The 13,850-nt window shown below is 60.5% G+C and overlaps 1 protein-coding gene across 1 annotated transcript in view; it reads right to left on the minus strand.

Annotated features, from left to right (window-relative positions):
• LOC309452913 (helicase SRCAP-like) overlaps positions 1-10,092 on the minus strand; it is a gene marked incomplete at both ends in the record, with an annotated part of 48,979 nt that extends 38,887 nt beyond the window's left edge. The window contains 4 exon segments of the mRNA XM_082077571.1: positions 1,890-2,030; positions 4,652-4,837; positions 9,920-10,029; positions 10,032-10,092. Of these exon segments, the coding sequence (XP_081933697.1) occupies positions 1,890-2,030; positions 4,652-4,837; positions 9,920-10,029; positions 10,032-10,092 (498 nt within the window).
• Positions 10,093-13,850: the final 3,758 nt, after the last annotated feature.

Consider the following 13,850-nt stretch of genomic DNA (forward strand, 5'->3'; position numbering starts at 1 on the left):
ACCCAATGGTCACCATGGGTCATCAATGGGCACCCAATGGTCATCATGGGTCAGCAATGGGCACCCAATGTCATCCAATGGTCACCACAGGTAGGCAATGGGCACCCAATGGTCATCAACACTCATCGAACGGCCAACACGGGTCATCAATGGGCACCCAATGCTCATCGTGGGTCATCAACACTCAATGAATGGCCAACACGGGTCATCAATGGGCACCCAATGGTCATCGTGGGTCAGCAATGGGCACCCAATGTCATCCAATGGTCACCACGGGTCAGCAATGGGCACCCAATGGTCATCATGAGTCATCAACACCCAACGAACGACCAACATGGGTCATCAATGGGCACCCAAGGGCCACCATGGGTCATCAACACTCAATGAACAGCCAACACGGGTCATCAATGGGCACCCAATGGTCACCATGGGTCAGCAATGGGCACCCAATGTCATCCAATGGTCACCACGGGTAAGCGATGGGCACCCAATGGTCATCATGGGTCATCAATGGGTACCCAATGTCATCCAATGGCCACCATGGGTCATCAAGGGGCACCCAATGTCATCCAATGGTCACCATGGGTTATCAATGGGCACCCAATGGTCACCACAGGTCATCAACACTCAACAAACGGCCAACATGGGTCATCAATGGGCACCCAATGGTCATCATGTGTCAGCAATGGGCACCCAATGTCATCCAATGGTCACCACGGGTCAGCAATGGGCACCCAAGGGTCACCATGGGTCATCAACACTCAATGAACGGCCAACATGGGTCATCAATAGGCACCCAATAGTCATCATGGGTCATCAACGGGCACCCAATGGGTACCATGGGTCAGCAATGGGCACCCACTGGTCTATGTGGGTCATCAATGGGCACCCAATGGTCAACGTGTGTCATCAATGGGCACCCAATGGTCATCATGGGTCACCAATGAGCACCCAATGGTCATCATGGGTCATCAATGGGCACCCAATGTCATCCAATGGTCAACATGGGTCATCAATGGGCACCCAATGGTCACCATGGGTCATCAACACTCAACGAACGGCCAACATGGGTCATCAATAGGCACCCAATGGTCATCATGGGTCATCAATGGGCACCCAATGGTCACCATGGGTCATCAACACTCAACGAACGGCCAACACAGGTCATCAATGGGCACCCAATGGTCATCATGGGTCAGCAATGGGCACCCAATGGTCATCATGGGTCAGCAATGGGCACCCAATGGTCACCAGGGGTCATCAATGGGCACCCAATGGTCACCATAGGTCACCAATGAGCACCCAATGGTCATCATGGGTCATCAGTGGGCACCCAATGTCATCCAATGGTCACCATGGGTCATCAATGGGCACCCAATGGGTACCATGGGTCAGCAATGGGCACCCAATGGTCAATGTGGGTCATCAATGGGCACCCAGTGGTCAACGTGGGTCATCAATGGGCACCCAATGGTCATCATGGGTCATCAACAAGCACCCAATGGTCACCATGGGTCATCAATGGGCACCCAATGTCATCCAATGGTCATCACGGGTCATCAGTGGGCACCCGATGTCATCCAATGGTCACCATGGGTCATCAATGGGCACCCAATGTCATCCAGTGGTCATCATGGGTCATCAGTGGGCACCCAATGTCATCCAATGGTCACCATGGGTCATCAATGGGCACCCAATGGTCACCATAGGTCACCAATGAGCACCCAATGGTCATCATGGGTCATCAATGGGCACCCAATGTCATCCAATGGTCATCACGGGTCATCAATGGGCACCCAATGGAACTTTGTCCCCCGTGGGTGGGGGTGTCACCCGTGGGTGGGGGTGTCCCCCGTGGGTGGGGTGTCACCCGTGGGTGGGGGCGGCACCTTCTCCACGTTGCTCCAGAACTGCTTGACCTCCTTGGCGATGGCGGCGGCCACCCGGCGCAGCTTGGCCTGCTCCTCCCGCTTGGCGCGCTCCTCCTTCTGCCGCTGCTCCTCGTGGTGCCGCATCACCATCCGCACCACCTGGGGACACGGGGACGTTGGGGACATCGGGGGACTTGGGGACATTGGGGGACATGGGGGGATATGGGGGGGTATGGGGACATGGGGGGACATGGAGGGATATGGGGACACCACTGCTCCTGGTGGTGCCGCATCACCATCCGCACCACCTGGGGACAGCGGGGACGTTGGGGACATCGGGGGACACCATGGGACTTGGGGACATTGGGGGACATGGGGGGATATGGGGACATGGGGGGATATGGGGACACTGGGGGATATGGGGGACATTGGGGGATATGGGGACATGGGGACATCATGGGACTTGGGGACACTGGGGGACATGGGGGGATATGGGGACATGGGGGGATATGGGGACACTGGGGGATATGGGGACATTGGGGGATATGGGGACACAGGAACATTGGAGGATATGGGGACATTGGGGGACATGGGGGACATTGGGGATATGGGGGACATGGGGACATTGGGGGATATGGGGACACTGGGGGATATGGGGACATTGGGGGACATTGGGGACATTGGGGGACATTGGGGACATTGGGGACATGGGGGACATTGGGGATATGGGGGACATGGGGACACTGGGGGATATGGGGACATTGGGGGACATTGGGGACATTGGGGATATAGGGACATTGGGGGACATTGGGGGACATGGGGACATTGGGGGATATGGGGACATTGGGGATATGGGGACATTGGGGACATTGGGGGACATTGGGGACATTGGGGATATGGGGGACATGGGGACATTGGGGGATATGGGGACATTGGGGGATATGGGGGACATGGGGACATTGGGGGACATGTGGATATTGGGGGATACTGGGGGATATGGGGGATATGGGGGACATTGGGGGATATGGGGACATTGGGGGATATGGGGGACATTGGGGGATATGGGGACATTGGGGGATATGGGGGACATTGGGGGATATGGGGACATGGGGACATGGGGACATTGGGGATATGGGGACATGGGGACATCATGGGACTTGGGGACACTGGGGGACATGGGGGGATATGGGGACATTGGGGGATATGGGGACATTGGGGGATATGGGGGACATTGAGGATATGGGGGATATGGGGACATTGGGGGATATGGGGGACACGGGGACATTGGGGGACATTGGGGGATATGGGGGACATTGGGGATATGGGGACATGGGGGGACATGGGGAACATCATGGGACTTGGGGACATTGGGGGACATGGGGGGATATGGGGGGATATGGGGACACTGGGGGATATGGGGACACTGGGGGATATGGGGACACTGGGGGACATGGAGACACTGCTGTGGGCGGAGCCCCATGGGTGGGCGGAGCCCCATGGGGGTGGAGCCTGTCAGTAGGCAGAGCCCCATGGGTGGGTGGAGCCCCGTGGGTGGGTGGAGCCCCATGGGTGGGCGGAGCCTGTGATTGTGTGGAGCCCCATGGGTGGGTGGAGCCCCACGGGTGGGTGGGTGGAGCCTGTCAGTGGGTGGAGCCCCATGGGTGGGTGGAGCCTGTCAGTAGGCAGAGCCCCATGGGTGGGCGGAGCCCCATGGGTGGGCGGAGCCCCATGGGTGGGCGGAGCCTGTCAGTGGGCAGAACCCCATGGGTGGGCGGAGCCCCATGGGTGGGTGGAGCCCCATGGGTGGGTGGAGCCTGTCAGTAGGCAGAGCCCCATGGGTGGGTGGAGCCCCATGGGTGGGCGGAGCCCCCTGGGTGGGTGGAGCCTTGTCAATGGGCAGAGCCGGTGGGCGGATCCCCATGGGTGGGCAGAGCCCCATGGGCGGGCGGAGCCCCGTGGGTGGGCGGAGCCCCATGGGTGGGTGGAGCCTGTCAGTGGGCGGAGCCCCATGGGTGGGCGGAGCCTGTGAGTGTGTGGAGCCCCATGGGTGGGTGGAGCCCCACGGGTGGGCGGAGCCCCATGGGTGGGCGGAGCCACATGGGTGGGTGGAGCCCGGGGGGGAGTGGGTGGAGCTTCTCGGGTGGGCAGAGCCCCATGGGTGGGCGGAGCCCTATGGGTGGGCGGAGCCCCATGGGTGGGTGGAGCCCCATGGGTGGGTGGAGCCTGTCAGTGGGTGGAGCCCCATGGGTGGGCGGAGCCCAATGGGTGGGCGGAGCCTGTCAGTGGGCAGACACCCATGGGTGGGTGGAGCCCCATGGGTGGGTGGAGCCCCATGGGTGGGCGGAGCCTGTCAGTGGGCAGAGCCCCATGGGTGGGCGGAGCCCCGTGGGTGGGCGGAGCCCCATGGGTGGGTGGAGCCTGTCAGTGGGCAGAGCCCCATGGGTGGGCGGAGCCCCATGGGTGGGTGGAGCCCCATGGGTGGGCGGAGCCTGTCAGTGGGCAGACACCCATGGGTGGGTGGAGCCCCATGGGTGGGCGGAGCCACGGGGCGGGGGGGGGGGGAGTGGGTGGAGCCCCACCAGTGGGCAGGTGGACTCCCTGGGGGGGGGGTGGAGCCTGCGAGTGGGCGGAGCCCCACGGGTGGGCGGAGCCCCATGGGTGGGCAGAGCCTGCCAGTGGGTGGAGCCCCACGGGTGGGCGGAGCCCCATGGGTGGGCAGTGTGGGGGGGTGGAAGTGGGTGGAGCTTCCCGGGGGGCGGAGCCGTGGCGGTGGGCGGTACCTTCCTGGCCACGCCCCTCTTCCAGCGGCGCTCCTGGGCGAAGTCCTGGGCCAGCCACTGCATCTCCTCGCACAGGTAGTCCCAGTGCACCTTGGGCCGCGCCGGCTCGGGCACCTTGGGCAGGCGCCGCAGCGACCAGAAGCCCTCGCGCTTCATCTCGGCCACGCGGTGCTCCACCTCCGCCTCCTGGGCAGGAAACGGCGACTTTCGACCCAAAAACGGCTCTTTTCGGCCCAAAAATGGCTCTTTTCGGCCCAAAAACGGCTCTTTTCGGCCCAAAAATGGGTCGGTTTGGACCAAAAATGGCTCTTTTCGGCCCAAAAATGGCTCTTTTCGGCCCAAAAACGGGTCTTTTCGGCCCAAAAACGGCTCGTTTCGACCCAAAAATGGCTCTTTTCGGCCCAAAATCGCATCTTCTCGGACCAAAATAGGCTCGGTTCGGACCAAAAATGGCTCTTTTCGGCCCAAAAACGCGTCTTTTCGGACCAAAAATGACCCGGTTCGGACCAAAAACGGGTCTTTTCGGCCCAAAAACGGCTCGTTTCGACCCAAAAATGGCTCTTTTCGGCCCCAAAATCGCATCTTCTCGGACCAAAAATGACCCGGTTTGGACCAAAAATGACCCGGTTCGGACCAAAAACGGCTCTTTTTGGCCCAAAGACGGGTCTTTTCAGCCCAAAAATGACTCGGTTTGGACCAAAAATGGCTCTTTTCGGCCCAGAAACGTGTCTTTTCGGCCCAAAAATGGGTCTTTTCGGACCAAAAATGGCTCGGTTTGGACCAAAAATGGCTCTTTTTGGCCCAGAAACGGGTCTTTTCGGCCCAAAAATGGGTCTTTTCGGCCCAAAAACGGGTCTTTTCGGCCCAAAAACGGCTCGTTTCGACCCAAAAATGGCTCTTTTCGGCCCAAAATCGCATCTTCTCGGACCAAAATAGGCTCGGTTCGGACCAAAAATGGCTCTTTTCGGCCCAAAAACGCGTCTTTTCGGACCAAAAATGACCCGGTTCGGACCAAAAATGGCTCATTTTGGACCACAAACGGCTCTTTTTGGCCCAAAGACGGGTCTTTTCAGCCCAAAAATGACTCGGTTTGGACCAAAAATGGCTCTTTTCGGCCCAGAAACGGGTCTTTTCAGCCCAAAAATGGGTCTTTTCGGACCAAAATGGCTCGGGTTTCGGACCAAAAATGGCTCTTTTCGGCCCAGAAACGGGTCTTTTCGGCCCAAAAATGGCTCTTTTCGGCCCAAAAATGGCTCTTTTCGGCCCAAAAACGGGTCTTTTCGGCCCAAAAACGGCTCGTTTCGACCCAAAAATGGCTCTTTTCGGCCCAAAATCGCATCTTCTCGGACCAAAATAGGCTCGATTCGGACCAAAAATGGCTCTTTTTGGCCCAAAAACGCGTCTTTTCGGACCAAAAATGACCCGGTTCGGACCAAAAATGGCTCATTTTGGACCAAAAACGGCTCTTTTTGGCCCAAAGACGGGTCTTTTCGGCCCAAAAATGACTCGGTTTGGACCAAAAATGTCTCTTTTCGGCCCAGAAACGGGTCTTTTCGGACCAAAAATGGGTCTTTTCGGACCAAAAATGGCTCGGTTTGGACCAAAAATGGCTCTTTTTGGCCCAAAAACGGGTCTTTTCGGCCCAAAAATGGGTCTTTTCGGCCCAAAAACGGGTCTTTTCGGCCCAAAAACGGCTCGTTTCGACCCAAAAATGGCTCTTTTCGGCCCAAAATCGCATCTTCTCGGACCAAAATAGGCTCGGTTCGGACCAAAAATGGCTCTTTTCGGCCCAAAAACGCGTCTTTTCGGACCAAAAATGACCCGGTTCGGACCAAAAATGGCTCATTTTGGACCAAAAAACGGCTCTTTTGGCCCAAAGACGGGTATTTCGGCCCAAAAATGACTCGGTTTGGACCAAAAATGGCTCTTTTCGGCCCAGAAACGAGTCTTTTCGGCCCAAAAATGGGTCTTTTCGGCCCAAAAATGGCTCTTTTCGGCCCAAAAACGGCTCGTTTCGACCCAAAAATGGCTCTTTTCGGCCCAAAATCGCATCTTCTCGGACCAAAATAGGCTCGGTTCGGACCAAAAATGGCTCTTTTCCGCCCAAAAACGCGTCTTTTCGGACCAAAAATGACCCGGTTCGGACCAAAAATGACCCGGTTCGGACCAAAAACGGCTCTTTTTGGCCCAAAGACGGGTCTTTTCGGCCCAAAAATGACTCGGTTTGGACCAAAAATGGCTCTTTTCGGCCCAGAAACGCGTCTTTTCGGACCAAAAATGGGTCTTTTCGGCCCAAAAATGGCTCGGTTCGGACCAAAAATGGCTCATTTTGGGCCAGAAATGGCTTGTTTGGGGCCAGAAATGGCTCATTTCGGCCCAAAAACGGCTCTTTTCGGCCCAAAATTGGCTTGTTTGGGGCCAAAAATGGCTCTTTTCAGCCCAAAATGGCTCTTTTCGGCCCAAAAACGGGTCTTTTCGGACCAAAAATGGCTCGATTCGGCCCAAAAATGGCTCATTTCAGACCAAAAATGGCTCGGTACGGATTACAAATGGCTTGTTTGGACCAGAAACGGGTCTTTTCGGACCAAAAATGGCTTGGTTTGGGCCAAAAATGGCTCTTTTCGGCCCAAAAATGTGTCTTTTCGGCCCCAAACGGGTCTTTTCGGACCAAAAATGGCTTGGTTCGGCCCAAAAATGGCTCATTTCGGACCAAAAATGGCTTGTTTGGGGCCAAAAATGGTTCATTTCAGACCAAAACGGGTCTTTTCGGCAAAAAATGGCTTGGTTGGGGCCAAAAATGGCTCATTTTGGCCCAAAAATGGCTTGTTTGGGGCCAAAAATGGCTTGATAGGGGCCAAAAATGGCTTGGTTAGGACCAAAAATGGCTTGTTTTGGGCCAAAAACGGCCAGTTTGGGGCCAAATTTGGCTTGTTTGGGGCCAAAAATGGCTTGTTTGGGGCCAGAAATGGCTCATTTTGGACCGAAAATGGCCTGTTTGGGGCCAAAAACGGCCAGTTTGGGCCAAAAATGGCTTGATAGGGGCCAAAAACGGCTCTTTTCGACCCAAAAACGGCTCTTTTCGACCCAAAAATGGGTCTTTTCAGACCAAAACCAGTTTTTTCGGCCCAAAAACGGCTCTTTTCGGCTCAAAAATGGCTCATTTTGGGCCAGAAATGGCTTGTTTGTGGCCAAAAATGGCTCAGTTGGGGCCAAAAATGGCTCTTTCTGGCCCAAAAATGGCTTGTTTGGGGCCAAAAACGGCTCTTTTTGGCCCAAAAACGGGTCTTTTCAGCCCAAAAATGGCTCAGTTCGGACCAAAAATGGCTTGGTTGGGGCAAAAAATGGGTCTTTTCGGCCCAAAAGCGGCTCGTTTTGGCCCAAAAACAGGTCTTTTCGGCCCAAAAATGGCTCATTTTGTCCCAAAAACGGGTCTTTTCAGCCCCAAAATGGCTCTTTTCGGCCCAAAAACGGCTCTTTTCGGACTACAAGTGGCTTGTTTGGGGTCAAAAACGGGTCTTTTTGGCCCAAAAATGGCCACTTTAGGGCCAAAAATGGCTCTTTTCAACTCAAAAATGGGTCGGTTTGGGCCAAAAATGGCTTGTTTGGGGCCAAAAATGGATTGGTTAGGGCCAAAAACGGCTCGTTTTGGACCAAAAAGGGCGAGTTTGGGGCCAAAAATGGCTTGTTTGGGGCCAAAAATGGCTCCGTTAGGACAAAAAATGGCTCGTTTGGGGCCAAAAACGGCTCGTTTTGGGCCAAAAATGGCTTGGTTAGGGCCAAAAATGGCCAGTTTGGGGCCAAAAACGCGTCTTTTCAGACCAAAAATGGCTCGTTTCAGCACAAAAACGGCTCTTTTCGGCCCAAAACCGGCTTGGTTGGGGCCAAAAACCCCCCAGTGCCCCCCAATGACCCCAGTGCCCCCAACCCCCATTTTCCCCAACCCCCCCCATTGCCCCCAATGACCCCATTGCCCCCCAGCCCCCCCATTGTCCCCAACCCCGCCATTGTCCCCAACCCCCCCATAGCCCCCCAAGTCCCCCCAACCCCCCATTGCCCCAATGACCCCATTGCCCCCCAACCCCCCCATAGCCCCCCATTGACCCCCAACCCCCCCTTATCCCCAACCCCCCCATTGCCCCCCAACCCCCCCATTGACCCCCAACCCCCCCCTTATCCCCAACCCCCCCATTGACCCCCAACCCCCCCATTGCCCCCCAACCCCCCCATAGCCCCCCATTGACCCCCAACCCCCCCATAGCCCCCCATTGCCCCCCAACCCCCCCCTTATCCCCAACCCCCCCATAGCCCCCCATTGCCCCCCAACCCCCCCATTGACCCCCAACCCCCCATAGCCCCCCATTGACCCCCAACCCCCCCCTTATCCCCAACCCCCCCATTGCCCCCCATTGACCCCCAACCCCCCTTATCCCCAACCCCCCCATTGCCCCCCATTGACCCCCAACCCCCCCTTATCCCCAACCCCCCCATTGCCCCCCAACCCCCCCATTGACCCCCAACCCCCCCTTATCCCCAACCCCCCCATTGCCCCCCATTGACCCCCAACCCCCCCCTTATCCCCAACCCCCCCATTGCCCCCCAACCCCCCCCTTATCCCCAACCCCCCCATTGCCCCCCAAGTCCCCATTGCCCCCCAACCCCCCCATAGCCCCCCATTGCCCCCCAGCCCCCCCCTTATCCCCAACCCCCCATTGCCCCCCAACCCCCCCTTATCCCCAACCCCCCCATTGCCCCCCAACCCCCCCCTTATCCCCAACCGCCCCATTGCCCCCCAAGTCCCCATTGCCCCCCAACCCCCCCATAGCCCCCCAACCCCCCCCCTTATCCCCAAGCCCCCCATAGCCCCCCATTGCCCCCCAACCCCCCCAGTGTCCCCATTGCCCCCCAACCCCCCCCTTATCCCCAACCCCCCCATTGCCCCCCAACCCCCCCATAGCCCCCCAAGCCCCATAGCCCCCCAACCCCCCCCTTATCCCCAACCCCCCCATTGCCCCCCAAGTCCCCATTGCCCCCCAACCCCCCATTGCCCCCAAGTCCCCATTGCCCCCCAACCCCCCCATTGCCCCCAAGTCCCCATTGCCCCCCAACCCCCCCATAGCCCCCCAACCCCCCCCTTATCCCCAACCCCCCCATTGCCCCCCCACCCCCCCATAGCCCCCCAAGTCCCCATTGCCCCCATTGCCCCCCACCCCCCCATTGCCCCCCAAGTCCCCATTGCCCCCCCACCCCCCCCATAGCCCCCCCACTCACGTGCTTGGCCTGCTCGGCGATCTCGGCCTGGGCCCGGTCCCAGGGGTGGGGGGGCTCGGGGGGGCCGGGGGGGCCCGTCGGGCCGGGGGGGCCGGGGGACCGAGCCGCGGGGGGGGGGACACGGAGCCGGGGGACCCCGAGGAGGCCGGGGACGCCGGGGAGCCCCCCGTCATGCTGCCCCCGGGGACCTGCGGGCAATGGGGGGTCATTGGGGGGCTTGGGGGGGCAATGGGGGGGCTTGGGGGGGGTCATTGGGGGGTTTGGGGGGGGCAATGGGGGGGGTCATTGGGGGTTTGGGGGGGCAATGGGGGTCATTGGGGGGTTTGGGGGGGGTCATTGGGGGGTACAATGGGGGTCATTGGGGGGTTTGGGGGGGCAATGGGGGTCATTGGGGGATTGGGGGGGTCATTGGGGGGTTTGGGGGGGCAATGGGGGGGTTTGGGGGGCAATGGGGGGTCATTGGGGGGGTTTGGGGGGGCAATAGGGGTCATTTGGGGGGGTTTTGGGGGGTTGGGGGGGTCATTGGGGGGTTTGGGGGGGCAATGGGGGTCATTGGGGGGTTTGGGGGGGTCATTGGGGGGTTTGGGGGGGCAATGGGGGTCATTGGGAGGCTTGGGGGGGGTCATTGGGGGTTTGGGGGGGGCAATGGGGGTCATTGGGGGGTTTGGGGGGGTCATTGGGGGGTACAATGGGGGGTCATTGGGGGGGTTTGGGGGGGCAATGGGGGTCATTGGGGGGTTGGGGGGCAATGGGGGGGTCATTGGGGGGTTTGGGGGGGTCATTGGGGGGTTTGGGGGGGCAATGGGGGGTCATTGGGGGGTTAGGGGGGGTCATTGGGGGGTTTGGGGGGGCAATGGGGGTCATTGGGGGGTTGGGGGGGGCAATGGGGGTCATTGGGGGCTTGGGGGGGGTCATTGGGGGGTTTGGGGGGCAATGGGGGTCATTGGGGGCCTTGGGGGGGTCATTGGGGGGACCTGGGGGGCAATGGGGGTCATTGGGGGCTTGGGGGGGTCATTGGGGGGTTTGGGGGGGGCAATGGGGGGGGCAATGGGGGTCATTGGGGGTACAATGGGGGTCATTGGGGGGTTTGGGGGGGCAATAGGGGTCATTTGGGGGGGTTTTGGGGGGTTGGGGGGGTCATTGGGGGGTTTGGGGGGGCAATGGGGGTCATTTGGGGGGGTTTTTGGGGGGTTGGGGGGGTCATTGGGGGGTTTGGGGGGGCAATGGGGGTCATTTGGGGGGGTTTTGGGGGGTTGGGGGGGTCATTGGGGGGTTTGGGGGGGCAATGGGGGTCATTGGGGGGCTTGGGGGGTCATTGGGGGGTACAATGGGGGGTCATTGGGGGGGTTTGGGGGGTCATTGGGGGGTACAATAGGGGGTCATTGGGGGGGTTTGGGGGGACCTGGGGTACAATGGGGGGGTCATTGGGGGGGTTTGGGGGTACAATGGGGGTCATTGGGGGGTTTGGGGGGACCTGGGGGGCAATGGGGGGTCATTGGGGGGTTTTGGGGGGTTGGGGGGGTCATTGGGGGGTTTGGGGGGCAATGGGGGGTCATTGGGGGGTTTGGGGGGACCTGGGGGGTACAATGGGGGGTCATTGGGGGGGGGTTGGGGGTCACTGGGGGGTTTTGGGGGGTTGGGGGGGTCATTGGGGGGTTTGGGGGGGCAATGGGGGTCATTGGGGGGTTGGGGGGGGTCATTGGGGGGTTTGGGGGGGCAATGGGGGTCATTGGGGGGTTTGGGGGGGTCATTGGGGGGTATGGGGGTCATTGGGGGGCTTGGGGGAGCAATGGGGGTCATTGGGGGGGTCATTGGGGGGTTTGGGGGGGTCATTGGGGGGTTTGGGGGGGCAATGGGGGGGTCATTGGGGGGTTTGGGGGGACCTGGGGGGCAATGAAGGGTCATTGGGGGGTTTGGGGGGGGCAATGGGGGGTCATTGGGGGGCTTGGGGGGGGCAATGGGGGGTTTGGGGGGGCAATGGGGGTCATTGGGGGGCTTGGGGGGGTCATTGGGGGGTTTGGGGGGTCATTGGGGGGTTTGGGGGGTCATTGGGGGGTTTGGGGGGGCAATGGGGGGGTCATTGGGGGGCTTGGGGGGGTCATTGGGGGGTTTGGGGGGGCAATGGGGGTCATTTGGGGGGGTTTTGGGGGGTTGGGAGGGTCATTGGGGGGTTTGGGGGGGCAATGGGGGTCATTGGGGGGTTTGGGGGGGTCATTGGGGGGTTTGGGGGGGCAATGGGGCTCATTGGGGGGTTTGGGGGGGTCATTGGGGGGGTTTGGGGGGGGCAATGGGGGTCATTGGGGGGTTGGGGGGGGTCATGGGGGGGTTTGGGGGGACCTGGGGGGCAATGGGGGTCATTGGGGGGTTGGGGGGGTCATTGGGGGGTTTGGGGGGGCAATGGGGGTCATTTGGGGGGGTCATTGGGGGGTTGGGGGGGGTCATTAGGGGGTTTGGGGGGGCAATGGGGGTCATTGGGGGGTTTGGGGGGGGCAATGGGGGGTTTGGGGGGGCAATGGGGGGGTTCATTGGGGGGATTGGGGGGTCATTGGGGGGTTTGGGGGGGCAATGGGGGTCATTGGGGGGCTTGGGGGGGTCATTGGGGGGTTTGGGGGGGGCAATGGGGGTCATTGGGGGGTTTGGGGGGGCAATGGGGGTCATTGGGGGGTTTGGGGGGGTCATTGGGGAGTTTGGGGGGGCAATGGGGGTCATTTGGGGGGGTTTTGGGGGGTTGGGGGGGTCATGGGGGGGTTTGGGGGGACCTGGGGGGCAATGGGGGTCATTGGGGGGTTTGGGGGGGCAATGGGGGGTCATTTGGGGGGGTCATTGGGGGATTGGGGGGGGTCATTGGGGGGGTTTGGGGGGGCAATGGGGGTCATTGGGGGGTTTGGGGGGGTCATTGGGGGGTTTGGGGGGGCAATGGGGGGGTCATTGGGGGGTTTGGGGGGCTCATTGGGGGATTTGGGGGGTCATTGGGGGGTTTGGGGGGGCAATGGGGGTCATTGGGGGGCTTGGGGGGGTCATTTGGGGGGTTTGGGGGGGCAATGGGGGTCATTGGGGGTTGGGGGGGGTCATTGGGGGGTTGGGGGGGGTCATTGGGGGGGCAATAGGGGTCATTTGGGGGGGTTTTGGGGGGTTGGGGGGGTCATTGGGGGGCTTGGGGGGGTCATTGGGGGTTTGGGGGGGCAATAGGGGGGTCATTGGGGGGTTTGGGGGGTCATTGGGGGGTTTGGGGGGGCAATGGGGGGGTCATTGGGGGGACCTGGGGGGCAATGGGGGTCATTGGGAGGTTTGGGGGGGTCATTGGGGGGTTTGGGGGGTCATTGGGGGTCATTGGGGGGTTTGGGGGGTCATTGGGGGGTTTGGGGGGACCTGGGGTACAATGGGGGGGTCATTGGGGGGGCCTGGGGGGCAATGGGGGGCAATGGGGGGTTGGGGGGATTTGGGGGGTTTAGAGGGGGATTGGGGGGGGGGTTGGGGGTGATTTGGGGGTGTACCAAGCTGCCCCCCACCCATGGGTGCTCACCCCCCACCCCTCCCATTGGCTCCATTTTGGGGTGTCCCCCCCCCATTGGCTCCATTTTGGGGGGGTCCTGGGGACCCTGGTTCAGTTTCGGGGGGTCCTCATTCAATTTGGGGGCTCCTGGTTCATTTTGGGGGGGTCCTGATTCATTTTGGGGGGGCCCAGGGGGACCCTGGTTCAGTTTGGGGGGGTCCTCATTCAATCTGAGGGGTCCTGGTTCATTTTGGGGGGGTCCTAATTCAATTTGGGGGGGTCCTGGCTCATTTTGGGGGCTCCTGATGCACTTTGGGGGGGGTCCTGATTCATTTTGGGGGGGTCCTAATTCATTTTGGGGGGCTCCTAGTTCACTTTGGGGGGGTCCTGGTTCATTTTGGGGGGGGTCCTAATTCATTTTGGGGGGCTCCTAATTCA

The sequence above is a fragment of the Streptopelia decaocto genome (assembly GCF_964273445.1).
Source record: "Streptopelia decaocto genome assembly, contig: HAP1_SCAFFOLD_281, whole genome shotgun sequence".
NCBI lineage: Eukaryota > Metazoa > Chordata > Aves > Columbiformes > Columbidae > Streptopelia > Streptopelia decaocto.